Here is a 27475-nt window from a genome sequence, read left to right as displayed (position 1 = left end):
CCTGAGTAATGCTGTAGACTTCACTTGAAGATGCCTTAACACGTCTATTTGTTATGAGCAACCGATCTGTCAAAATTCCATGGGAATTCAACGACCTGGGGACCAACGATGAAAAGTCACAACTGTTTATAGAGAGCCCACTCCGTGTAATCCAAACTAGAACTACGATTGTTCTGAAGTTCATTCATTATAGTAGGCTAGCAAGATTCCATACTTCTTTCACAAATTCCTCAAATCTCAATCCCTAAAACCCAAATCCGCTTAGTCGTATATGCCGCAGAAAACAATCCCTTAACGAAACCCATCCATGCCATACCATACTATGATCATCATCACCATAACTCCATCATTCTCGTCTTATCTGTGATTGTCGGACCATCACCGATAGTATCGCCACAATATTGCACAGCATCATTTATTTATGGAATAGCTTCGTACGAGCCACTGCCAGAGTTGTGTGCTTCTCTGTTCGAGAACAACCAATAGACGACCAAACCGAGAATAGGGAAGAGGAAGACAACCAAGCACCAGAGGAGTTTGTGGGAAGGAGGACGGTTGGATTTTAGTACCTCGACTGCAGATATATGGTTAGATTTATTCAATTGAAGAAATGGAATGGAAAGGACGGGGAAGGGGAGACATACTGAAAACGATGATATCGAGAATTAATACGATAAATCCAATAACTCCACCACCGGAACCATATTTCCACGCATTGCCATGTCCAGCAGTCTCAATAGGTTGAGCAAATGCCAAAGCGAAGAAGAAGAATTGAAGGAGAAGGGAGAGCGTATTCTGGAACATGATTGCTGATTTGATGTATGGTACTTTGTCGTGTGGTGTTGTATACTGTTTCGGTGTCGTGTGTATAGTGGTCTTCAAATGTCTTTCGGAGTTGATAGAAATAGGGAGAATGTGGCTGCGGTGAGATTATATTGTAATAAGGATTGCACGGAGCTAATGGTTGAAGAATAGCGCCATTTGTTGACGTCATATTTGACTTTCAATTCGTTACAACCAAGGAAATCTGCTTATGCGGGGGAGGGTCAGCTGATGGAGTATTTTATTGGTTAGTTTTCTTACCTTGGACGCGCGTATATCCAATTAAATCGTCGCATCGGTTGCTTACCAAATAAAGTACGTAGTGAATTTGTTAAATGCGAAACACAGAAGTTTTTGACGGTAGGCTGTGTTATTGTCCAACAATTGGATATTTAACGCTTGTCAATTGCTTTTGATAAGCTGAACACACAGGGGCAGGTACTGTTCCATATCGGCTCCAGGTTCATCTAATCCCGTTTCGCGTCCCGCTGAAGTCACGCTTATAGCAACAACACGAATTTGAGACCTTGAGAATGTGAAGTTCTTCCCACCAAAGCCCTTGAAGCATTAACCGTCATTTCGGGTTATTGCCGTCTCTAAAGATTGACGGATTTCCATTGCGCTTAGCATCGATAGTTCTTGCCGAGACTTGCAGATCCTCTAATCTCTAAATGCTAGTACTAAGATTCTTGCTCGCCTGACATGGATTTATCGTGCTAGGCCCGGAAGACACGAGTAGCGAAAGTGCCTACTCTTGGACTCCTTGCGATTGTAGACTTAACCTCGAGCTCTCGAAGTAATGTTGAGAGGACGATTGCCAGCATGCTTTTATATACATAAAGAGATGTGAGATTTCCCAACAATGATGGAAATGATAGTGCTTATATTTTGCCACATGAAGCTCCAGAATTTTGGATCTGATTATATATGAATCTTCTAGACTTGACTTCTTACTACAATTTTGAAACTCTTGAAAAAACAACCAAAGGCCTTATGCTATATCTTTCCTTTGGGATACAATTAATATGTTGAGTACGGATGCATATTAGAACTTTAAAATGTCGATATATTGATAAGTCACTGTCGCCAATCGAAAATGAAGTATTCACTGTCAAAAGACATGTCTAATCGTCGAATATATCTTTCTTGTCTTCTTATTTCAACCAGAAACACAATGCGCTCTCTCTTATTTTAAGACTCAGTGGTAAAAGTATTTAACAACAAAAGACCGAACTATAACAATTTCACTTGCACAAGCCTTGAGATATCATGATGGCGATCAGTTAGCAATACTTGGATTCGCTATTCAACGCAGTCGCGAGCTTTTATATATAGAGTCCATGGGCAGACGGTGAATAGTCTGTGCTTTGCATACTAGGTATGTAAAGCAAAAGAATCAATGAAGAAAATAGAATGTACCCTGGTCTCCCATGCGTTTTTTCATGTCCCCCTCTCCTGATCTTCACCCGTGGACTATGAAAAACACGCCTCTTAATTGGAAGTACAGTAAGTAAGGGCTCCAGGCGACCCTGCACCCAAAAACTAGATAAAGTATCTCTCGTGAGAATCACTATTTCGTGGGCCTACAGAAACATCCCGAGCGATTAAAAGACTAGAATGAGACGGGGAGCCACCAGTATCAATGAGAGTTCTCATCGGTTTTTATTCGTTGACTGTATTTGTTATTCGGTAATAAGAAAACCCAATGGCAACACAAACTTGAAATTCTTTGTGGCCAAGTGAAATTTGATGTGGCCATGTGCTGGAAGCTGTGTTGATTCTGTTGATCCGCCCTTCGATCGACTCTACATGACAATTTTCCAAGCAGTGAAGTGACAACATCAGATGTTAACGATCTCTCAAAAATGCAGCCTAGTGTTCTCTCACACTTTGATTCGAAGAGAAACTATCAACTATCCACATCTCACCCTTAATCAAATACAGCTAAACTTACATCTCCTCCTCAAGAAACCTCACATCATTTATTCTTCCTATACTGATCCTCATCACTCACTCACTCCCAACTCCTCTCCTCTCCTCCCCTCTCCGCCAAATCACACCAACGGCAAATACCATATACCCCAAATCTTACCGCCTTCTTCCCCAGATATACCCCAGATTTACTCTTCCCTTCTTCGACCAATAGAATCTCCTCTCAGACTACCAAAAAGTTTTGTTGCACATCTCAAATTTTTGTAAAAGTTTTTCAACTCATACCACGCTCAATTGTCTTAAAAATTTGATATTTCCAATCGACTGGGAATAAGAAGGGTTCAAAAAGTTATTTTCGTGATGGTGTTTGGAAATGTGGGAGGTGTTGGTGGTGTTGGTGTAGTTGGTGGTGCTATGTATCTCATCTCATCTCATCTCATCTTATCTTATCTTATCTTATCTTGCTTGGTTTTTGCTGTGGTTGGTACTTTTCTATTTCACTGAGATTCATCTTTTGTTTTCTGAAAGAAGTATCTTTAGTTACGGAAAGCTTGTTATATATCTGGGTACCTCTTGAGTTTGTGTTATCCTTTTGGATGTCACATACAGACTTGGAAGGTTGATATATTCCATTGACTTGGAAGAAAAGCTGTTCAAACTTCTTACAAACTATGTATTTTTGAGAATGTGATGGCATTTTACGGGACTCATTTCGCATTCAGGTTCACAATTTGCCTATAAAATTGATTGCACTCGCCCTCATGCTTGGTCACAAAAGGGGAGGTGGTGTGATCTTAGCTGAGGGGTCATATGAGCTGCAAATTTGAATGTACTCGACACTGCAGTCCATCTTCTCGTTTTTGGAAGACTTAGTGTGCTTGAAATGTGCTATATATCCATACATCCCTGCGATTACCCCATCATCTTTCCATTCGCTGGCTGAAACTTGTCAACGAGTCGCTGACAATGATGAGATTGATTTTCCATAATGAATTCTCAATGTGTGCTGTTCTTCCTCGTTAAAATTTGGAGGTTATCAGATGATAACCAGCCCTTTCTTTTTTAGGAGATATGTATCTCTGTCAAGGTGAATTGGAGATCATATATTATGGAGATGCTGAACAAGTTACAGGTTACTGAGACTTGCTACGAGATATGTAGCAATGACATCGAGGTCACCAATTTCTCATGTCATTCCCTCGAGGGGACCAAGTTGTCGACCGCCTATTCAAATTTGGAAAACAAGCTGCCTAGTCTTGACTTGACAGGATCTTCTTTCTTTACGAGAATGAGAAGATAGATAGGAAAAGCAGGTGAATATAGTAGAGCCCAAATTGATGATCCACAACATTGTTCAATTCCAGGAGGCCCCTCCGAAACACGAAACATGAAATATAATTACCTCAGCACAAAATCCCATTTTTCCATGACAGCTTTTTTTGGATGAGGAAGGCGGATGAACAGGAAGATCTATATACACTCTTCTTCTATTGCCCAATAGACGGCAACGGATCAAAGCGAAAGCTCTATTGTAATTGGCTTATATCTAATCTTTGCTGTTGCTGTTGTCGAAGATGCACATCTTTCTGTCTTTTCTCTTTTTCTTTGAAGATTATTGACTGAGATAAGATTCTTCGAGCAATATCTATGCGAGGAATAATCTGCAAATGTCTCACGATAAAAAGTTGAGGGTTCAAAGGTAGTATAATCACCCACACATCTCTCTGGCGCCCATCACTGTCAATATTTCCATGCACGAGAAATTGTTTGACTCTTTGCAACATGTTCCAGCTCCTCTATCTTGTATAGTCACGTCTCCGTATTTATTTGTGGCTATGCCAAGAATGTCAAATTATTCACCCGGAACACACCCAAAAATACCTCTATAAGAACTCCACTCCCCTAATACTCTGCACAATTCGTCAAGTCCAAAAAAGACCTCAAGTTCCTCGAGCAAAGCGGACATGAAATTTGCAATGTGCCGTTAGACCAAACTATCAGAAAGAATCTCCACATGAGCAGCCTGACAGTATTCCGGTATCATGCTAGTTGTTATATCTGTAGTTTCACCGTTGTCAATTCAGGACTTGTTGTTGTTTTCTTACACTCTTTGACCTGTGGAGTTGATTATTACCGGATGGTTTTTTCTTCCGTATATTTTGGCCTCAAGAGAGTGAGTGAAATGCCTCGGTTTTCACGACTGTGATTCTACTGATTCCAGGGCTTCTATTTTTTGTTGAATAAACAGGTGTCACTTCTGCTTCGACCATCGTTCTCTCTCTTTAGACGGCTCTAGCTACTCGCTTCTCAGGCTTGAGCGCTTGTGCGTATTTAAGTAACCTTTCTGGTTGAGTGAATGTGAACAGATGGGCGTGTGGGAAGGAACGAATCCGATGAGGAATCAAAGTGAATACTTTTTTTTCAGACGGAGTAATCAGCATTACTTACGGTACATATATATATACACATAAATCACCAGATATAGTGTCTTCAAGCTTCACGGTAAATGTAATACATAAAAGCTATCCATGGATGTGTAATGCCACTCCTTCTGCATTCGTCCACAAGTCAAAATCACGAGGCTGTGCTTACAACAACGAATGACCGGGAATACAGAATAACTGATATCCAATTATTGTGCTGCATGATCCCATTTCTTATATCTTTTCATCATTTCTATAACCATTCCCGTCGTTTCTACGAAAATCATCGAGAGATGAGATGGGAAGATCTCAAAAACAGCGAAAACACGCGTTTGACGTGTCTAGTCACAGTAGAAAAAAATGCAAAAACATAAACTCTCTCATTCTTCCATTATGACAGTTCATGAACAAGACCAGAGTCATGAAAGTATCTGAGTAGCAGTACCAACATTCGGAGAAAGTCTGGGATATTTTGCAACATTGCCCCTTTGCAAGTTGAAGGGAGCGGTGATATCTATAGATAGGTATTGGTGGATAGAGAGGTTTGGGGTGGTGAATATGTAGACTTGTAGTAATAGTAATGATAGATATACAAAGATGGGTATCTGAGAGGGATACCTAGGTAGTTGGTGGATAGGCGTGTGCAAGTGTACCATTGAAGAAGGGTTATTCGTTTTAAAAATTCCTCTTCCTGCATCTTTCAGATACGTACTACCTATTCAAGACCCAGGTCCCTCCCCACTTCAGATTTTCAAGACATCTCAGTGGTGACCTCGACAGTGCCACGATAGGTTGGTACTTCTATAGCTGCGGATTCTGTCATATTAGCGACTTTAAACTCATGTTGTGTGATAATATCTAGGATTCATGTTATTATCATTAAATCCATACTTTTCGCTGTCTATTTCACTAAGAAATTAATCGATCATGAGACGGTATTCCTGCTAAGAAACTTTTCTCCTCAGAACACTAGCTCAGAACAGCAGAACTTATAGCAAGTTTCCTTTCCCATTATAAAGTAAACCAGTCAGACATTCAAGCGTACCCCTTGTGATGTTTGTATCCGCCATCATCTGGTGCTCTAACTCAGAAAGTTCTGTCCGTTCCATCCTATTTAAGCCAGGTATTTTCGCGGTTCCTTGCTAGGAGAGCTGGAGTATTCGATTTGAGTGAATAGTAGATCATACGTGTGTAGTTTGTAGATGCGGGCTGGCTCTTAATTGCTTTAGCTGGGTGCCTACCTAGGGAGATACCTGGTTAATATGCGTCTATTGTGATATAGAATTCACTAACCATGATTATCTAAATCCGGGAGGACATCTATATCTTGGTGGTAAAGCTTCTTACGCAATCCATGTCCAAGAGAACTGCTGAAGTGCATCGGTCGATCCATGACTTTCCTGCTGCCTCATACCAGTGCCATATTCAATATCTATTCCCTGGCCTGATATTTCTTGGAAAATCTTCGCACAATCATTCCCATCCCAGGTACACAAGTATAATGCTCCTCATTATTGTCACTATTTATTTCCTACTGCTATCGTCCCTCCAAGAAGGTAAGACCGCAACACTTTCCCTCGCGAGAGATATAGGATCAGAGATTGCATAAAGTGGTAGAAATCTCGATATCAGATATGGATTATCTCTTAAGTTTCTCTCGTGCAAGACTACCAGACTTACTTGAAGCACGGTATAGCTTCAAGTTTTGGAAGAGATGAAAAGGGTATTTGATGGGGAAAGGTACCGCATGGGAGAGTTGGGTGAGAATCCCATGATTTGCCCGTTGATCCTGTCGGACTCGTGCGGCTTATAGATTGCTATGCACCATGAGATTGCTTCTTTTAAATCTCTAACTGGTACAAGTTTGTTCACAGCAAAAGCTGGTCTTAGAAAGGACATCAAGCGATGGGTGAATAATACTCTCGAAAATTATTTGAATGGCATGTGTTATCTGAGGTATGTGTGAGTACAGTGGATAACTAGCAAGATCACAATTGCAACTGACGGGTCCCACTTCTTTAGAAGTTGAGCGAAATGATCTAGATCCAATGAATACTGATAAACTTCAAGAATCATCAAAACAGTGATCCACCCATTCACATATTATCCGTATGCTAATACAGACTGACTTTTTAAATCCGCATCTTGTTAACTACTTCCTATTGCCCCCTACCCACAGTTATCTTGATCACGACTTCTCCCTACTCCTTGGTCTTTCATAAAAGAAGAACTCAATCTTAGGCCTTTCCTTTCTCTCCCTCCACTTCTCCGGCACATCAACCTCAATATACTTATCAGGCACCGCCTTAAACCCATGGCTTTCATACAAGTGTTTTGCAATGACTGTCCCCTCAATATACGCTGGTAAACCGAGGGAATCGGCTATGACAATACCATATCGCATCAACAGGGTACCGGCGCCCAGACGCTGGTAAGAAGGGTACGTGGTTAAGATGTCAAGAACTATGAGATATTAGGAATGCGGGTGTTGATTATAAGGGTGATCGGGAATTGGGACGAAGAAAGGAGGGGAAAGAGAAGACAGAACTTACTGACGCAAGGCTCGCCTTTCGTTCGACTGATTTGATGTTGATGGATCCAATTTATTAGATACTCAGCCCATTCATTTGAATCTTGATCTGCGTGCCAGTCAACAGAAATACGTTCCCTCTTCTGTTCCTCACTCAATGGTTCTGTATTTATGAGCCATTTGGCTGCACTTATGAGGGTCCCTTGATCAACTATTAATATCCTTCTTTCAACTTATTTTCTTGACCTCTTGAACTACACCCCAACCTAAGAGTATAGCAGAAAAGTGAAGCGAAAGCCAAACATACCATCCCCATCAACAACCTTCACATACTTTGCTCTCTCATCTCCTACCCAATTATCAACTAATCTTTTGACTGCCTTTTCCCTTTCTTCCGTTTCGGGAAATAAGACAAAAAAGAATGGTTCATGAGGGTTACTGAAAGCGGCAACTTGTTGAGCGAGGATAGCTGGACCATCCGTCAGTGGATCACAGGGAATAAGGCGAAGATTCGATTTCGAGGCGGTGATAGGAATAGGGTGAGGGATGCTGGTGGAGGGGTGAGAAGTTGAGTGGGATGCCATTTCGCTGGTTATGGAGGGTATGATGGGGGTAGTGTGAGCAGAGAATTAACAGATTATGCTGATAGCAATGATGCAGTAAAGGAAATGTACGATCACCCTTCCTACACATCGATTAATTTGCAACTTTAATCTTGCGGAACGAACTGCAGATCCGGCAATTGTAGTTAGGCATGAAATGAACCACCGATAAAGGCGTACCGAAGCACAATTTCGAAATATGCATATACACAGGCTCAGGCGCCACCCGTTGGTAATGCGCGAATCGGCGTATAGAATACCACTGTGATCGGTTTTGTGGCTCTTACAGGTCAGGTTTGGCTTTCATGCCGGGGAAAGAATCTGAAAGTCCTGAACCCCTGTGCGAGTTTGACAAATTGTTGGAAGATATGCTCAAATCAGTTGATTACACGGAGCGACAAAGCAGCGAGGACACCAAGACAGAAAAGTGGTAGGCACAAATTGGACAAGCATAATTCTAAGCGGAAGGATCAACAAGCCTGTTGGTGCGGATAAGCCGTTGAACTAGGACCAGGCCAAGGAGTTCGTAACCCCTGTGAATTTGCTTACGAAAGAGGGGGAAGTAAATTAATGTGGGCCACGTACGGACATACAATTGTTCCAGGACGACTATCTATTAAACGCGTGGCTGCAAATGTGATGTAATGTTTGCTGATTGGACTATCTGAACTTCCAAGCAAACCGGTTTATCCAGACCTCAGAAAGCTCTGATCATACGGAGGACTCTTGTTCATCGGATTTGCTTGCTTTAGAAGAGAAAATTGGATTGCTCCCGACGGTTTGGAACCCAATCGGCAGATCGCGATAATATAAATACTGGGTCAAATGGGGCCTTAATCTACAAACTGTAATGATAGACCCTTTTTGTGATCTTGAGCCGATGTTCTGTGATGTATGAAATTCTTTCGAGTATTCGAATGATGTGGCGTGCTGTGAGAGCTGGCTTGCATGAAAATTGCATAAACGACGAAAAATGTGAATTATGATAGATAAAAAAAAGCTATTTTGCGAGTTCGCCGTTACATTGTCTAATGAGAATTACAAGATCTATAATCTAATGCAAGTAGCCAATAAATGATCGATAATTCTGTCGAATAATAACAATATGATGTACTATATACTGATATCCGCCATTAAGAGATCTACTGCCGTCTTCTGATAGGATCAACAATTGGCCACTTGTAAGCATGCTTACCCCAAATCATGTAAAAGACCACGCTGTAAAGGATAGCAGCAACAAAAATAACGCAAGACCAATTCATCGTAACCGGAGTAACAACTTGAGTATTAGGCCAGAAGCTAAAAAACATGGTGATAGTCGAATAAATCAGTCCAGCGATGTTGGCAACTGGACCAAGAATTGGTCCCAGTTTCCATGGCCCCCAATGTATCTTGTCTTTGGTTGGGTCTTTTCGAAGGCGTTTCTTGAGAATCAAGATGACTATAAGACCAGACTGTTAACATTGCCTATCAAGGATAGACTTTGGAGCAATATGATGAAAATGAGGAGCCGATTTTTGGAAAATTAGATGGGGTTTCCAGTAGCCTGGAGTACAGGTCTATAAGTCTGAGCCAATAAAGCATCAAAGCCAAAAGAATATATGGGAAAAAGAGAATAGTGGAGTATCAATCGGAGATAGAATTAAACGTAGCCGAAGCAAAAGAAGTAGTTGACGGTTCACTCACTTGGGATCATATAGCTGGTAAAAAATGCGGCCACATTAACAGAGACAATTGAGTTGAATGCTGCAGTACTGCCAATATTTATAAGTGCCAACAGGAGTGAAATCACTGCACTGACAAGAATAGAATATATGGGTAATGCTGTTGGTTCATGAACCTGTAGTCAGAAAGTTAGGTAAAAGTGTCGAGATTATTTGGATACTTGTGCTTACGCGAGATATATAGGCGCTACCTGGCACTCCATTGTCTCTTGCGAAAGACCATAATAAACGGGAAGCAGTCGCCATGATACCAATTGCCGCGGCGAGAAGGATGAATAGGATAACCAATGTCATACCAGTGGCAGCAGCGTTGCTATTAGTAGCTCCCCTGAATATTTCGATGAATGGAAAGCCAGTCGCGGAGGTCAGAGCAACATCAATATCTCCTAGGCAGAAGAGAAGAGCTATAAGCAGTGCGAACCCCAGAACGCCATTCAAGATAATACTACTAATCATCGCCCAGGGTATGACCGTGGAAGCATTGTGAACTTCCTCACTCATATGGCAAGCAGAATCGGCTCCTGGGACAATATTAGCTCTATCTTAACGGCGAATGTGGGAGAGAGATATGAAGGTGACCTTACCGAGGAACGAGAAAACGGAAGTAATCAAGCCAATGAAGAAAGACGTTCCATTTGATGACCAACCTCCACCATTGACAAATGTAGCAAAAACATCGCTTGGTTTTCCATGGGGTGCAAGGTAGACTAGAGGAATAAGGATACCGAAAAATCCAAGAATATGGATGCAGAGAACAAATCCTTCAATTTTTGGCAACCAACGAGCCAGATACGTATTGACGAACAGAATGAAAGCTAGAACAGCATAAAATATCAGAGTTGCTTGCCATCTTTCAGGAACGTAAGTTGGATGGTTCAATATCACTAGAGCCTGGATTAATGTTGCGCAGAGGAAAGCCACACTTGCTTGACCTGCTTGCCAGCCAATAACTGTAAGCCATCCTGTCATGTATGAGAGGAATTTCGCGTGGGATTTGGGTGCGAGAATCGAGACCCAATGATATTGGCCGCCACTCAATGGCATCCTAAGTCCGCTGGTTAGACTTAGAAACTCGCGATGGGAGGCTATACGCACATCGAGGACATCTCTGCTAAACTTGCGACGGTACATAATGTACCAAAGAAGCAAAAGATATAACCGTACTGGAAATGTAAAGTTAGTATATACTACTAAAGTTTGAGCCGAGGCGAGACTAAGGTGAAAACTTACAACTAAGCCTGCCGGTCCTCCATTTTGAAACCCGTACAGGAAGACGGCAAACATTCCTTCCCATGTTGAAAGCAGACTACAGACAAATCCTGCGATCGACAAAAAGCCAAAGTTGCGCTACACTATGTCAGCTGTTGATGATGGTATTTTTCGTTAGCACTTACTTTTAACTGTTGACGTTTTCCAAAATACGCCATTTCTTGATCATCTCTGCTGGCGTTGCCTTTCGACCGTGCATGAGGTATCTCATCAGAAGATGTCGACCTTGCCATCACACCCAGTTCTACATGTTTATCTTCCATGATTAAGATCAAAGAGTTTTATAGAATACCAATCGCCGAGCGAGCTCGTGAATGACAAACAATAGTAATGGAAATGAAGAGAAATAAAGCAAAAGAAAATCATGACGGGGATTGAGGTTTATTTGCCCTTCTTCAAGATGCACTGCAGTCTGCAGAATTAAACCCTTGCATGGATCACCGAGTGGCAGGTAGGAGAAAAAAAATCCATGACACCACCCACAGGAAAAACTGTCTCATGCAACCATTTTGGTAGATACCCGATGCATCAAATGGTAGCGAGGTGGTCTGTATATTATGATACGTTCGCTGGTGCGAGGGATATATGAATATGCATTTTGATCAACTCCGCTCCAGCTTGGAAGGAAATAAATTGTGCAGTCTAGAGCAATGTCAGCTTTCTCGACTTTCTATTAGGTAGGTAGTTGTAATGGTAACGGGCTGAGCGGGGAAGCCTTTCCTATCAAAGTTAGCGTTTCACGTGGGTTCGGTAAATGCTGGGCTAGTTCATGCGGAGGGTTAATTTGATAGACGCCTCATCGCCGCCGTAATACACACTTTTAACCGTCCAACATTTATTACTATCTCACCTTATCATAACGATGAGCATAAAACCATTCAGCTGACCTTTTAAATGCAATGCCGGAATGTTCTCGAACTTGGCACAAAGCTAAATATCTGCATCTATTGTTGTCACTCTAAGTAACGAGCTGGTCAAGCGTCTCTCAAATTTCAAGACAAGATTTTCGGCTGTCTGGAAATTATCTCGTCTTCTTATGGGCTTGTCCGATCGTAAATTGGACAAGCATATGTGTTGGTATTCAATACTCTAGGTACGGAACTGTGCTCCGTAATTTTTAATTGATTATCACATGACAGATCCTGTGTAGCAGAGTCTTGCGACAAACTAGATCTAGCATCTAGACTTACTGTCACCCGATATTGATTTATATCTCATTAGTACCAGGTTGACAATCTTGTGTAACCTGATCAACGCGTATGGCGCTGCTGAGGACCCTGACTCGTTTCATCCAAGCTAATCATTAACATGAAAGAGAAGTCTGTTTGGATCCCAACTCTGCTGTGCATGATAGCCATATTGTGGCACAGCTTGAATAAAATGTGGTGTTTATTTCTGGGATCAAGGAGCGAGCAAGTGTTCATGGGGATCTTATTGCAGTTGCGACGCCTCAGAAGCTCTCAAAACTCGGACTTTACGGAGTTCCGATTAGCTATTGCCAAATTTCCGAATTGAATTGAAGAGAAAGGTTTGATCCAGTGATTGAAGTCTTGTTTATTATCATTTCTATCAGCAAATGCGTCATAGATGTCACTGCTATGGGCATAATTCTACATTTGACGGTTGGAAGTGACCAGAAGTAGGTACCAAAAACCTCGGAATTACAGCATTGCTTTTTTTTTTTAAATGCCATCCTCATGTATCACGAAGCTGCGCTCCCTTGCATTGTTCCAGCAAAGTTCTTTTTTCAACTCCGTGACTCAGAAACTCACAAGTTCTTTTGCGATCGACGAATATATGCGAGTATTGACATTGGAGAGATGTATATCTCATTTCATTGCCATTCATCCACATTCTTTACCATATCTGGATTATTCTTACAATGACATCGACACCCATATTCTCGCGACAAATCATCATATCGAGCCATAATGAAGGCCCTGCGGTTAATCTTGTATCATGGATAGGGTTGAGCACAATGATACTGAGTGTCGGAGCGAGGCTTGGGAGTAAATTTATGGTGGTGAGGCGATTGAGTATAGACGATAGTTTGATCATAGTTGCGATGGTTAGTATATTATAGCAAGTCAAATTCTGAGAGCAACACTAATTTTCTAGTTCTTTGGGATCTGTCATAGTGTTTTTCTTTCAATGATGGTTGATAATGGACTTGGTCGGGATCAAGATACTCTCAACAGGAAAGAGCTGGAAAACTACCAAAAAGTTCGTCCCCATCAGGATGTTCGTTGGATGTTCTGTCTTTTGCTCGAAAATTTGTGTGTTCTTTCTGACTTCGAGACAGTATGCTTACGCATCTCAATTGGTTTATATTCCAACTCTTTGCTTTGCGAAACTAAGTACATTGTTCTATCTACGAGCCTTAACGCCGGACTCCAATTACGCAATATTCAACCGACTTACCGAGATATGTGTGATATTATGGGCTTTAAGCGCAGAGATTTGTATCGTGTTCCAGTGCGACATGCCGAACCCTTGGGCCATTCTTTCTACCGGCAAATGTTTCAATATCGTAAGCTGAGTTGTTGTGTCTACCTTGGCGCAAATAACTAACGATAAAAGGGCGCATTCTGGAAAGCTATTGGGGCCTTCGACATAGCAACTGATTGTGACATCATATTGTTGCCGATATTTCTCGTTTGGGGGCTTCAGATGCCGTTGAGGCGTAAAGTCCTTGTTTTCATAGCATTTGGGACTAGAGTATTGTAAGTGGAAATTTGGTATCCTCATAGAGGTAGATAATCTAACGATCTGGCAGCATTTTACCCTTATCAATAGTGCGACTCGTCGTGATTTCTTCTTCGGGATCTCCCACGCTTCCAAATCAAACACTAGTTTCATATCATAATTACCTCTGGACCTCTGTCCAACTAAACTCTGCCATTTTCTTCGCATGCTTATCATTCCTCAAACCATTTATGGAATCAATGTCATCCGGTGGTCTTGCCGCATCTGTCAATCCAATGGATTCATCCTATAGCGACAAGCAATCCCCCTCCAATTCAAAATTAAGCACCTTCATCTCTTTTCAATCTGGGTGGAGAGCCTCCAAGAAGAATTCTTCCCGGCCACCACAAGAGCTTCGCACTATATCAACGTTTCAAGATTACGATGAAGATGACGAAATCTCGACTCCTACTGCCACATCTCCAAATTCTAATCTCAAAATATCGTCACCTGTGTTTAACATTCGATTCAATAATACAAATACGAATGGGAAGCTGAGCCACGAAGGCGAGGAACTTGGCACATTGAGACCTGACGGAGCGATGACCTTTGCACATATTAGACGCTCGACACCAGATGACGCGGCAGAAAGGAGTACGGTTGGTAGCGATAAGATGATCATCAGACGTACAACTGAATGGGACGTGCGAGAAGACTTCGAGAGCGTCAGGGGAAGAAGAACTCATTCTGGGGATAGAGGTGGAGATGAAGAGGACTATGAGATACATAAGGCTAGTATGGAGAGGTGAGATAATAAAGCTTGGGGTGAGAGAGGTACACATTATGCTGGGTAGATGGCGACGTTGAATATCTGAAATATAAATGAAATTCAGACTTAATGGAACATGGACGAGGGTTTGCAACGGCTAGATATAGGATATACCACAAGGTTAGGAAAAGCAAATCAAGGGTTAGTGTTCATGGACATCGGGTGAAAGAATTAACTGGGCCTACTGGATGGGATATAACTCACTACTTACAAAGTTTCATTTGTTTCAGATTAAGATAATAATCATATTCAATCATTCATCACAAAATATCTTCACGGTGGAAACAATACCCCCTTTCAAAATTTTATCGTTTGATTGGCGATACTGCACCTGCAAACACCATGCCCCACCAAGAAACGAATGCACTCCCTTCAGGATCTTTATTCATTGAAGTTTTATATTCAAACCCCCGTCAAAGGACAATAATTTACCTGTCCCTTCATAAAATCCTAACAGTTGCATCCCTGCTGACTGTACATAATCCTTCATCCCAATCCCCCACTCCATAAGCACCAGCCTCATTTCACTCACCTGCCTACAACATCCAGAACTCACCACGGTATCGATATAAAAGAATCTCCCTCTGAATCAAAACCCCATAATACAATTCTCGCAAACAAACTATTGATCTCAAAGCGCAAGAAAGAAAGCAATCAACCTCTCCTTTTGCATTTTATCCAGTTCTCACCACTCCCTACAGCTGCACCATCCACCACCCAGCATGCCAACCTACCTCCTCGAGATAGATCTGTCCGCTAAAGACACCTTTGAACACTTCACCCAACTTGTCAAAACCCTCTCCAAAAATCCACCTGATTCCGACACCCATTCCGAATTATCAGAAGCTGATTCTGTAGGCCTTACGCATGATCCTGTAGAAAGTGGAATAATCGTCATCCGTAAGTAATTCTCTACTCGCATCTCCCACGATTTTCCCATTCTATATCATTCTCTTCACCAATTTAAGAGACAAAAATTTCGTGATGGAAGAATAAAATACTCAAACAATCATAATATTAACAAACCCAGATTCCCACACCCTAGCAACCCTCACCAAGATCCTAGAACCCCACCTCCCTTACTTCCCCATCGCGCCAAAAGTTACTCAGACGTCAGAGAAAGGAGTCTACGATCCTGCTGGATATCCTGTGCAACAACTTTTGATCTACGTACCGTTGGATTCTGAGTCAGATGATACAGCTAGTGCTAATGTCGACGGGAATGAAGATGGTGGAGAAACAAAAATTCAGAAATTGAAGACATTATTTGATGCAAATTCAATTCAACTTGAGCGGGAGGGGAAAGTAAGTGGGATGCGACAGAGTGAAATTATTATGCCTTCTTCATCTCCAGTATCCTCTTCAGAAATACAGTATGAGGGTCGAAAATGTAGGGTCTGGAGTGTTTGGCTTACGTGGGTGTCGGCGAAGGGAAGGTATCATGAAGGTCGTGATGATAGAAAGGGCGGAAATGTTGCAGATGAGAAAGAAAGTCTTGCAGAGCAGATTGATTGGAAGAAGGTGGGGGTGTTTGGGTGGGATGAAAGAAATTGGATGTTCAGCAGTTTGGGGGGGTTTCTGGCGAAAGATCAGGGCAGTTGTGGTGTCATGTGAGTAATGAATGAGGAAGGCATAGAGCAGGAAAAATAATCTGCTGTTGGTTGTGGTTTTCGTTTTCCATGCAAAATCATCCTAAAATTTTACGCAAGCTTCAAATGGAGGGAGCAACATTGTGAAGAAGCTTTGCAGCATTTGGCACACTTCGAGGACATTTAGATCAATCATAAGCACAGCATAAAAGCACTATTTCTATTTTCAAGATACAATAGCAATGGTGTGTAATACTAATAAATACAAAATTCCAAACTCACTCACCATTTCGATGAAAAGCAACCCTTGAAGTACATGACATTTTAAAATTCATTCTCCGAATTGGCCAACACACTTCCACTACTAATCTCCTCATCTTCATACTGATCATCGTCCTCAGAATCACTGTCATCGCCCACTGCTACTCCATTCTCATCTGCATTCATGTCTGCCCAGTCATCGTTAAGGTCGTCGTCATAAGTAGTGCTCGCTAAAGCTCCCTTTGAACTGGATATCCCTCTACGATTGGGCTGGGTGAGCTTCGCAGTGACGTTCAGTTCGTTCTTGCTGAAAAATGGATGGGTTTCGGTAAGGACCTTGCCTTGACAAACATATCCCATGGGAGTATGGGAAAAGTCTTGTCCCTTTCGTCTAACGCTCAACCATTCTTGCAGAAATGTCAGAGGTCTGGACGTAAAACCGGCGGAGGTCTGATCTTTTCCATTTCTATTTTCCGTGGCTTTTCCATCGATAACATGGCCGTCTTCTTCCAAGCAGTCTTCTTGTGACTCTTCCATAGTCTTCTCTATTTGAAATCCTAAGAATCCACGGAGATACTCATATTGGGAGTATTCAAAGTAAAGAGCTCCCGAAAAAATACCTAACTGTACTAACAACCATGTCGGCGCAACCCAGTCCTTTGGAAGTGCGGGTATAGCATAGTATTGGAGATCATTGAAGTTAAAAAGCATCTTGCGGGTCGTAGGGGCTGCATATGTCAAGAGAAAACATGCAGGAGCTAGGCAGTCACAAAGAATTGGAATGAGGAGCTCCGTTTCTTCGGGTATTACGACTAACGCGGTTTCGGTGATAGGACTCCACAGGACCCAACTCACTTGACGCTAAACAACAAATGTTAGCAAAAGCGTAAATTTAAGAAATTTTTTGAACCCAATTGAATCTTGGAAGAGTCGTAGTCTCTCGTATACGTTGAAACCCTCAAAGTCGCCCCAAGGTTCAAAACGAACTATGGAGAGAATATTCTCCAAGCAGACTATTGCAGACACAGAGTTAACTTACCAGAAAGTTGTCATGTGGTTGAATCACTTTAACAGACCGCATGAATTCTTTAGAAACAAATAGTCGAGAATTGAGAGCTTCAGCGTTGATTCCAAACTTCCTACCAATTTCGGTTCTTCTCAAAGCTACAAAGGCATGTTCACAACACTATAGGTTCCGTTAGTCAGTATTAATTATCAAGAAAGGATTTAGGAGAGAATGAGGAGGCAATGAATCAGTGACGTATGAAAATGGGTCGATTGAATGGAATAAAAAAGCGGGAATTTGTCGTCAAGGAACAGAAGTAGACAATAGAGAAAAGGAAATCGGCGAGCTGTTCGAACTTACTACGGAGCCTGCTGGAATTCTGCCAGTTCTGACAAAGGTTACAATGTCCTTTTCCAGCCCAGGGAACGACCAAGCGTTATAATGAATAGGTCTTTGAACCTCACGAACAGTTTCAACTTCGTAGGCAACTTCTCTTTCTTGTTCAACTTCTTGTAGAGCAGTATGATGGACAGCATCGCCAGTATCTCGAAAGCTTTTACGCATTGCATTAAGCTCTTTGACAAAACTGGCTGTTTGGGAGGCCAATTCACCAGTACCAATAACAGTCTTGGTTTTGGTTTTAATTCCGTAAAGCTGGTGTAAAGAAAGCTGCTCCTTTTGCCTGAGGGTATCTAGATACTGCTGTCGGTGGTCCGCATTGGTGAGGAAATCTATATTATCAGTAGCAGCCTGAACTCTACGGCAATAATCAATGCCTTGAGAATAATACAATGGCTGCATAAGCTCTATACCTACGCACGTCTGCTCCAGAAGCCAACGAATGACGTCGTAAGAGTCCAGGTAATTGCCATGGGTTTTTTTAACACAGTCTAATATGCTCTGATTAACCTCAGGTGGTGCGAAGAATATAACAGATTGAGTAGTCGCGAGTTGCCTCAGTCTCATTGCTGCCTGCACAGTATGATCTTTGCTTTGTCCAAGACCTATTCCAAATTAGTGTCAGCGTCATTATTTTTTAAAATTAAGGACTCACTTAGGGTTAGTGCTCCACAAGCTTTGGCAGGCATTTTCAAATCAATCCCGCGACAATGGGCTTCATCGAGATAAACAACAACGTTTGTTAGGTCATCGGAATATGGTGAAGCTGACAACGGCACCGGTCTATACTTCTTATGGACCACCATCGGCTTTCCTGCTTCATCAAAGTAAACGGCAGCATGTGCTTGTGTGTCAATCTCAAGCCATGTTCTCGCAAGTGACTCATTGCTCAATTCGAGAATCTGGGCTCCAGCATCGATGAGCACTCGGATACCTAATTTCGATATCTTGTGCAACAAGTCAATCTCAGAAAGATGCCGGCCTCGTTCATCAGCTGCTACTACATATCGCCGGTTTCTGGGCTGAAGCAAGTAGGTAAGAACCTCAGAATTGGTGTGGGCAAGTCTCTCCAGGTCTTGCTGTTTGAGAGTTAGTGGCAGTAAGTTTCGATTATCGTTGGTGCCACTAAAGCCTGTCGTAATGGAATTTGGATTGTCCGCTGACGATAAAGGAATCTCCCACCCGCTAGCTTGTAGTTTGAGACTGAAGGATTTGGCATGTGCCGGAAATACAAAATTGTTACAGTAGTAGTCGATGATTACTGGAGACATGTTGAAATACGTCCAGAGCTCAAGCATTTGTTGTTCATCTTCAAGATTAATACTATTCCAGTCCCGCAACGTATCAGGCAGCACAGAACAGCTCATGGACCATTGATCATATATCGAGGCCGGATCGTCTGATTTGAGAACATGCTCGAGGGCTTGGTGCAATTGCTTGTTATTTAGCCCTTCGTAATAAAATGCTAAACAAGTAAGAAGTATTGCGACGTCTGGGTGGCCCCATTCAGCTTGATCCGAGGGCACGCCTTTGCCATGGAACGGGACCGCAATGGGGTCTCTATCGGGGTGAAGACCATATTGTACATGCCACCTCTTTTTTAGCGCCAACAACAATATTCGGTGTACCAAAAGACCGCGGACATTGAGGAGATTGCGTTTCATTGACGGTTTATCCGAAAATACACCTTTCACAACCTTGGAGACAGCTGTGGTAACCTTGGGCTTGGTTATGAAGTCCCTAATGGCCAGGCGATCCAATCTGGAGCAACGAGACATATCCAGAATTGAAGTTCGCCCAATACATATATCAGCAACTAGCCTACTCAGTAGCTCCTCTTCAACATCTTTTCGGAGGAAAAATGGCATAGGGTAGCCTCCACAATTTCTTCGAACAACTTCGATACTATGAGGATAAGCTTTCTCGAGATTGTATAGATGTCCTTCTACAAGGGCCAGCAAAGCTTGGGCTGTCTCCCAACGATGAGGATAATTGTCAACAGAGTTCTGAGCACCGCTCGGATATATTAGTTGTGTGCGTAACGAGAGAATCTGATCGCTTTCATCCATTACATCTCGGCAACGATTACCTAGCCATTGTTGCACTTTCACCATTGAATTCCCCTCATTTACATGGCCATCCGAAAGTCGTTGAAGCCCAGATAATCGGAATGAAAGTATATGCTCCGGCAAAGCAATAGCTATACCTGAGCTTTGAAGAGTTGCCTTGTGCAAATTGAAATAAGTCTTCACTGTATCTGTAGGAGTCTTTCTTGAGAATGGTACGTGGAGGATGCTTCTACCCAACAGAGATCCGAGACGTGCTTGTAACAACTGCGCAGTTGGAACCAACAATGGTTTCGGCACAATGATTCGTACGAGGCGCTCGGTATTGGCTAGCTTGCACGCCACCATAGGTACAATAATTGAAGTCTTTCCTTGTCCCATATTCATTTGTAAAACAGAATTTGATTTGGAATTCGGCGAAATTGTAGCCCTGGCTACGTCGACTTGATCAGGCCGAATAAGAACATTCGCTTCCACCTCGATCAAAAGCCAATCAGGTTCTTCGATCGGCTGCCAATTTGAATGGCCCAGATTATTCTGTTCTTCAATCAAGCGTTGTTGGTCGCCCTTTGAGAATGCTTCTTCAATCCGAAGTAGTCTTTGAAGTTCTGTGATATATAAAGCGTACTTGATCAGAGTCTCTCTCATTCCGCTCCCAAAGTTGATTTCTGTGCTCGAGGTAGAACGTAAATTCTCAAGTAGTGTAATGGTTGAAACACATGGATACAAGCCTCCTGGACGTAACCATGCAGCACTCGGGCTGTCAAATGATCGACATATTTCCTGGAATAATTCTCTTGTGGCGCTTCTAGTCTTGTCTATATCACTGGAAAGTTTTGGAGGGTCGACAAATTTTCTACCACTTTTCGGAAGCTGCTCAAATGACTTGAATGAAGACAAGCTCTGCAGCAGTTCCTGTCCATATTTTTGGCGTATCAACGAGGCTTCATTGCCCATGAGATCTAGTATAACTAATATCAGTAAAATTTCATATGTATATTATGGATGTTGAGTAGCAGAAAGCCAATCTCGAATGCGACTTACCTGAAACAATGCGCTCCAGAAGAGACGCTTCTTGAGAGATTATATGGCCATTGTGACTCGATATCTCGGCTTGTATAATAGACGGAGCTACTGTGGTAGATGATGTCATGATCTTGCATGGCATTCGCATTAGATCTTCCGACAGCATGGGAAAGTCACTGCCTCGAACTCTTGATGCGTATACTATTTGCTTTTGAACCTCCATATTTGGCAACTGAAATTTAGTTCCACTGTAGGCTCGAGAAAGCACTTTTTGAACTTGCTCAAGATACTCAGAGAGCTCCATATTTTGGAAGATTCTTGCCCAATCTGGGAGGATAACGCTCATAGCTTTGGAAATATCTACATTTACAGGAGTCGAAAATTCAACAATTGAAGGTTCTGGGCGCGGCCATTGAGCAAGCAAGAACTTTGCAAATAGCTCACAATCAGTATCTGTCTGGGTTTCGTACTGACTTTCTTGACGTTCTAGGTTCTTGCGCTGTTTTGCGTGTAATTTGAACCCGCCAAAAGTATTGCGGAAGTCTTGCGGGTAGGGTATGCGGCACGGCTTTAGTAATTGCATGATGTATGCAAGATGTGGAATTTGATTTGGACGAAAGTGGGTATAATTCTGATAGGCTGGAGGATTCAATTTCTTCAGGTCTTCCAATACAGAGCAGACCAGTAATATCCTCACCAGATCCATATCAATATCGTCTCGAAATGACATCAAAGAGAATTGGAACTGAAGTCGAAACTTATCGTCGGCGGAAGCTTGTCGACAAAATTGATATAATGGGCCGAATGACACACAAAATTCAACATCCAAACGATCCGACAAGAGAAATTTCCTGGGTTCCGCGTAGAAGCCTTTCAAGTTAGGGTATCTCTGCAGCATTCCGGCCAAATCTGCTGAGGCATGTGTTTTTTGAGGCCATTGTATGATATGATCAACACATTCCAAGACATTTTTGCGTCTTTGACTAGCACAGTACTTGTCTCTTGAATCATACACAAGATCCTTAGCTATCATTTGGGTTTCAAGAAACCCATCGTGGCGCTTGAAAAGTCTCAAGCGGGTGTAGCTTCGATTGATAAGGTGTTGTGGTCGCACTACCTTCAGCTCCAAAATCCCTTGTGTTTTTTCTTGAGAAAACTTTTCTAAGTTGTCACTTTTTTCGATCAATTCTTGAACTATCGACTCGTAGCCGTCGTATTGGATAGTAGTTGTCCATTTATCATTCCATTCCACTTTTTGCATAGAGTTCCCGTCTTCCGGATAATACCCCCTGGCTGGGCTGAGCCTCCTAATTTTTAAAAGACACAAGCGCGATGTCAGTTTCAGAGGGGCCCAAGGCTGATAAAGACCAGATGTTAAACAAGCAATAGCCTCCTCGGTCCCGGTACGCTTGGTCAAAATATCTGGTAGGAGGAAAGATGTCATGCTATGCAGTAAGGCTTTGGTGTAAAGCTGCCAAGGCTCGGCTGGACAATCGATACGCCCCAAAGTATCGTTCACAAAGAAGCGACCATAATCTCCATTGTTTTCGATGTGTACTTGAACATGTATTCCATGACATCGAGATTTTACACTGTTAGGATCATTACCAGGCATTGGTACCAGAATACTACGCACTCGTGGATTGATAGTATCGCGCAGTACGATTTTACTTCGTAGTCCATACCAAGTTCCACAATCCTGATCCGCGTCTATTTCTGCATGTAGCTGCGATGATGCAAGATACTTTTTGTGATTAACTTTGAAGGATAAGGAGAGACGTTTGAGCTCAACGGTGAGATTGTTCCTCGGCGGTTGATAAACTGTCAAGTGACCTGGCTCCTCAAAATGCTCAAGGATCCTGTGAACGCGTTTGAACGTTGTGCTAAATGGGTCGACTAAACAGGAGGAGCGGCGCCAAGCATTGCGGGTTCGTAAATTTAGCCGCCAGTTAGCATCTTTGAACTTCCAAATATGTGGTTTCTGTCGAATTTCGATAATTCCTGTGGCTAAGTCAAGCCAACTTGTATGTGTTAGTTTTATTAAATTTACGCATTGAACTTCAAGTAACTTACTGAATGCAATCAAGCACTAGGGGTACCGGTAGATCAAAGTTGTTATCGGTGTGAAATACTCTGCTGGGTACGAGTTCCAGAACTGTCTTTCTGAAACAGGCTCGCACGACGACTTTTCCGTCTCGAGAACCAAGATGGATGGTATGGCCGAATTGATCGTTTGTTAACTGAAACTGAGAGCCAGGCAAAGAAGAAGGAAAGGTGAGAAGGTTGACATCACCAAAGAGATCTCGAAGAACAGCTGATGATCTATACTCGGCAGGGAGCATCCCTAGCGGTTGAGCATCTATCAAGAGGTAGCCATAGAACAGATGAAAACTCAGTGTCTGCTCTTTCATGAGAGACGAGCCAATGACTTTGGCATAAACCCACCACTTTTCAGGACAATCAAAGACCAAAGATGATGATACACGCGGCTGGCTTCCTTCTGGTAATGGCCATACAATACCCACTGCTAGTAGTAAGGAATCAGGGCTAGCAATTAGAGATTCGCGTAAAGCATGTCTCATGTGATAAACAGCCTTTAAGTCTTGAATGATAGCATTCCTGAGCCCAAGTGGGGCCAGCGCAGGGTCATTGGAAAGGTTATCTTGTAGCGTAATTGAGCATTCAATAAAGCAACGAAGTGCAGTAGGTTCTAATATTTTGTTGTTGTAGTTGAAAAGTGTTCTTCGGCAGAGAAGAGCAGCCCATAGACAGTATGTTTGGCATCTGGAAGCGGCATCAGAATCAACTGCTTGTTTAATTTCTTCTCTGAGGATCTTTACCCAAGATGAAGTGATTAACCGAGCGGTCTCGAGTAACTCGGAGGCTAGTTTGACAATAATGGGTGCCGCCAGCTCCTTGATGCGTAAAACTATCGTCAATATTGCCTGCATGGAATAATTCTCACGATAGTTTGTCCTAATATTCTTCAGTCTCCGGTCCAACTGCTCCAACATCCTATAACAGAAATTGTTATCTCGAAGAGATTGATGAATGACACGTAAATAATCATCCTCGTTATTAGGCCCAGCTTCGAGTATTAAACGCGAAACTAAGATAGCCATTGATTCGGTACTGAAGTTCAAATTCTGAGAACCAAGCTCTACCAACAATTGTGTAAGACGGCGGGTCTTGCCTGAGATTAGTGCTTGGAAGGCCATAAACTCATGAACATTGAGACCTCTGGGACACTTTGATTGACTGGCAATGACTTCGTACGAGGAAATACCATTCGTATTGACAGACAGGCCTTGCGTAAGCACCGAGAATGGTGAGCTCTGGGGCAACGTGAAGTTGAAATGATGCGAAAATGATGGCCGTTGATTTTGAAAGTCTCGACTTAGCCATCGTCGAGAACGAAAATCGTAGTAGGATAATCTCAAGGTATTGGAGGGACACACATCATCGATACCAACAGGTAATAAAACGGTGCGATAACTAGAACTATGTGTCAATGATTGCTGTCCAAGTTTGCGCGTAGGCTTGTGCCATGGAAGAGCCAACTAACTGAGTATTGTGAAATATTTTTCTAGTTGATCCTAATGAAATCCCATTTTCTGTGTTCCTCATATATCCTGAAAGTCCTGGATAATCTTTCAGAAGGACCTGGGGTACAATTAGTGTTGTTCAATCATGGTATGATCCAATTTATTGGAGACCATGTGGAAAGAGCTTACTCTAGGTTCCGTGGAAACATCTTGAATTTTTGGAAAAGCCAACGCGATCAGGACTTTCCAGGTTGTGTCTCGATAAATTGAAAATGCCGAAGGGCAAGAGAGCTCAAATATCACAGCTCTTTTTTGGACGGGATCTGAGGGTAAAGGATGCTCGTATACCTATAGTTGTATAAATAATCGATCTCTAATTAATTACTAAATCCAAATAGGCAACATATCGCGGTGAGGGTTTTCTCACCTTGATTCTAAAGAACTTGGCCCGATTCTCCATTAAGCACTTTGGACAACTTGGGCTGTGTCCGTCGACTGTGTATATGCAGGTGCTTTCGTTGATCATCTTGATAAGATTGTCATAACTTTCACTTTTCTTCAACCATTCTGCTACTTTGCTCTCGCGTGATTGCTCAGCGTCAAGCTCTATAGCTTCAAGAAGCTCTTGCAGCCTTGAAGCTTCATCGGACTCAACAAAGTAGCGGTCGGCAAAGCATCCTTGTGTTGGATCCTCAAATATGGTTCTTTGTCCTCCCTTACCGACCGCAGCTCTGCAGCGATCTTGTATATACTTCTGAACTTCTTGTAGTCTACGCAAATCTTTTTTCAGAGATAGTTGCAAAACATCCATCATCTCAGGCGTGAAGAAAGGATGAAAATTCTTAAGTAATGGATAGAGAATGCATTCATATTTATCCATAGAGATCCAAAGCTCCATGATGCTCAACAACATAATGGAACGTTCTTCGGTGTTAACAGAATAAGCGCCTTCGGATTCCTTGATGTATCTATATATTTCTCGTGAGATCTCCCTGCATCGTGATTGAATTTCGAGACTGGTGGCAGATGGAGAATGATGTATCGACTCAATGCCAATCTCCAAATCGCACAGAGCAATATATCGGTCTCCGAAACTCCCAATCTTCCTGGAAGCAGCTGCAGATACATCAACAGTCTTTTTGGAATTGTAAGACTGTGGAGGCGGACGAAGAGCTTCACCCATGATGCGCTGTAGGTAACGGCCGCTGTTGGGAAGTGTTAAGTATAAATCACGATCCGCAGCGCGTTTTGGAAGCGTCATGACTGGTCTTTGATTCAACCGCTTAAATGCTAGCCACTCTGATTCAATTCGTTCCGAGGCACGCTGAATTGATATTTGGAAACTGGGTCGCAATGCCTTGAAAGTGTGTTCGTATACAGCTCCTAGAGAAGTTGATGCTTTGACGTCATCATTCTCGAGCTTGGCAAGGCGTCGGCAAAGTTTGGTTTTCAAGTATGATAGTGATTCAAGACTGATCTCATACATGTGAAGATCAAGGAGTTGTGCCATAGCTAGACATCTCATAAATTTGTATTGTGTCCGGCCGGAATCTGACATTGAGTATAGTTGTCTTTGTATGGCAACTCTCAGTACGAGATAGAAGGGATTTCGTCTCCATGGCTTTGCAGCATTGAACCAAAGTACGTCGTCTCGAATGCGCTTCTTCAGAATTGTAGGATACACCCTACGGCCATTTCCTTCCAATAGCGTCATGAGCATTTGAGATATGAGGGCGCACGAAGCAGTGTCGCGTTCCTCAATGACGAGAGAACCAGCTTTAGATGTTCTCGCAGCGAATCGTTTGATTGACTCGGTGCTGGATTGCTCCAAGAAAACGGCCAACTCTTCTAAGAAACTGGATTCGTTGAATGTTGACAAAGGGAGATCGACGGCATACCCAGGGAAACTCCATTCTAAGGCATTCTCAGCAGCCATGACATCCTGTGCGGATGCCGATGTCTCGAAAGCCTCGAACACTGCGCGCTCCTCGGAACTTTTAGATCGAGTTAGAAATCAGTGCTCTGACAAGTATTATGGTTATGATAGCTTGGAACATACCGATAGATGAGTAGAGCTGCGTTCTGCTCCGCAATATTGAGAATCAAATAGACATTTTTCTGTAGAGATTGAAACTCGGACAATAGCGTATCTCTAGATAATCTTCCTCTAGTATTCAATAATTTTGCCGTTTCCAATGATCGACGGATCCAATCCCAATTCTCAGACAGTTTGTCCCTCGTGATGCCTCTCATCGACCTGGAAGCCGTAATGAAATGATCAATAATAGCACTTTCTAATCCTTCGTTTCTGTCATCTCTCCCTGGGAGCCGGGGAGGGAGGACAATATGGTTAACCAACGATTCCATAACGGAATTCGTTGTCGCCATAGCGACTGAAAAGATTTGGTGTAGCTGTAGATCGAGTTATAAATTTGGAACAACGTGGAGAAGTAGTTGTTCCCACAGTCTAAGAAAGTGTGACGAAGTTGCTACACGAATGGAATCAAAAGAATCAAAAGACGAACTGAATTTTTGAAGGAATTGAGAGTTGAAGAGAAAAGAATTTTTGTAAGATGTAGGTGAAGTCTCAACGACCCCCGCCCCACTAGCGCGAAACCAACAACAACAAAATCTGCCTTGCACGGGACGGGTACCCCATATCACTTTTCAATCTTCCAATTAGAATTGAATAATCATATGTGTCGTTTGAGTAGCTAGGTACCCAGTACCTATCAATAAAAAGAGGCTTATATGGGAAACTTTGATT

At 42.5% G+C, this 27475-nt stretch overlaps 6 protein-coding genes across 6 annotated transcripts; 2 read left to right on the top strand and 4 right to left on the bottom strand.

The window, feature by feature from the left end:
- Nucleotides 1–114: 114 nt before the first annotated feature.
- On the bottom strand, nucleotides 115–980 carry EAE97_002326 (uncharacterized protein). Its single transcript, XM_038872837.1, has 2 exons — nucleotides 645–980; nucleotides 115–574 (listed from the first exon to the last, which is right to left on the bottom strand). Exons 1-2 carry the CDS (start codon nucleotides 802–804, stop codon nucleotides 420–422), a joined length of 315 nt encoding a protein of 104 aa, XP_038736043.1. The 5' UTR covers nucleotides 805–980; the 3' UTR covers nucleotides 115–419.
- Nucleotides 981–7148: 6168 nt separating this feature from the next.
- EAE97_002325 (uncharacterized protein) lies at nucleotides 7149–8695 on the bottom strand. The gene is made up of 3 exons (XM_038872836.1): nucleotides 8015–8695; nucleotides 7730–7918; nucleotides 7149–7640 (listed from the first exon to the last, which is right to left on the bottom strand). The coding sequence occupies exons 1-3, from the start codon at nucleotides 8289–8291 to the stop codon at nucleotides 7366–7368; spliced, it is 741 nt and encodes a 246-aa protein (XP_038736042.1). The 5' UTR covers nucleotides 8292–8695; the 3' UTR covers nucleotides 7149–7365.
- A 756-nt stretch (nucleotides 8696–9451) lies between these two features.
- Nucleotides 9452–11565, bottom strand: EAE97_002324 (uncharacterized protein; the record flags this gene model as incomplete). Its single annotated transcript, XM_038872835.1, has 7 exons — nucleotides 9452–9750; nucleotides 9996–10149; nucleotides 10205–10554; nucleotides 10618–11078; nucleotides 11129–11196; nucleotides 11264–11380; nucleotides 11428–11565. 7 exons carry the CDS (start codon nucleotides 11563–11565, stop codon nucleotides 9452–9454), a joined length of 1587 nt encoding a protein of 528 aa, XP_038736041.1.
- Nucleotides 11566–13184: 1619 nt separating this feature from the next.
- EAE97_002323 (uncharacterized protein) lies at nucleotides 13185–14796 on the top strand (the record flags this gene model as incomplete). Its single annotated transcript, XM_038872834.1, has 5 exons — nucleotides 13185–13370; nucleotides 13421–13525; nucleotides 13605–13832; nucleotides 13883–14025; nucleotides 14079–14796. The coding sequence occupies 5 exons, from the start codon at nucleotides 13185–13187 to the stop codon at nucleotides 14794–14796; spliced, it is 1380 nt and encodes a 459-aa protein (XP_038736040.1).
- Nucleotides 14797–15538: 742 nt separating this feature from the next.
- EAE97_002322 (uncharacterized protein) lies at nucleotides 15539–16430 on the top strand (the record flags this gene model as incomplete). Its single annotated transcript, XM_038872833.1, has 2 exons — nucleotides 15539–15716; nucleotides 15847–16430. The coding sequence occupies 2 exons, from the start codon at nucleotides 15539–15541 to the stop codon at nucleotides 16428–16430; spliced, it is 762 nt and encodes a 253-aa protein (XP_038736039.1).
- Nucleotides 16431–16729: 299 nt separating this feature from the next.
- On the bottom strand, nucleotides 16730–27096 carry EAE97_002321 (uncharacterized protein; the record flags this gene model as incomplete). Its single annotated transcript, XM_038872832.1, has 10 exons — nucleotides 16730–17527; nucleotides 17706–17852; nucleotides 18033–18676; nucleotides 18727–21099; nucleotides 21182–23184; nucleotides 23237–24658; nucleotides 24729–24826; nucleotides 24898–25056; nucleotides 25136–26702; nucleotides 26768–27096. 10 exons carry the CDS (start codon nucleotides 27094–27096, stop codon nucleotides 16730–16732), a joined length of 9540 nt encoding a protein of 3179 aa, XP_038736038.1.
- Nucleotides 27097–27475: the final 379 nt, after the last annotated feature.

This window comes from Botrytis byssoidea (assembly GCF_014898295.1).
Source record: "Botrytis byssoidea strain MUCL 94 chromosome Unknown BBYS_004, whole genome shotgun sequence".
In the NCBI taxonomy this organism is placed as follows: domain Eukaryota; kingdom Fungi; phylum Ascomycota; class Leotiomycetes; order Helotiales; family Sclerotiniaceae; genus Botrytis; species Botrytis byssoidea.
The sequence above is the reverse complement of the archived record's forward strand: the minus strand, read 5'-3'. Positions and strand labels throughout refer to the sequence as shown.

Excerpts from the sequence above, each read along its gene's own strand:
- EAE97_002325 (XM_038872836.1), bottom strand. The coding sequence starts at position 8,291 with ATGGCATCCCACTCAACTTCTCACCCCTCCACCAGCATCCCTCACCCT. Across the intron at positions 7,919-8,014 it reads GAAGGTTGTTGATGGGGATG|TTGATCAAGGGACCCTCATA; the intron begins GTATGTTTGGCT and ends GGATATTAATAG. Across the intron at positions 7,641-7,729 it reads GAAAGGCGAGCCTTGCGTCA|TTCTTGACATCTTAACCACG; the intron begins GTAAGTTCTGTC and ends AATATCTCATAG.
- EAE97_002326 (XM_038872837.1), bottom strand. The coding sequence starts at position 804 with ATGTTCCAGAATACGCTCTCCCTTCTCCTTCAATTCTTCTTCTTCGCT. Across the intron at positions 575-644 it reads TCTCGATATCATCGTTTTCA|TCGAGGTACTAAAATCCAAC; the intron begins GTATGTCTCCCC and ends ATATATCTGCAG.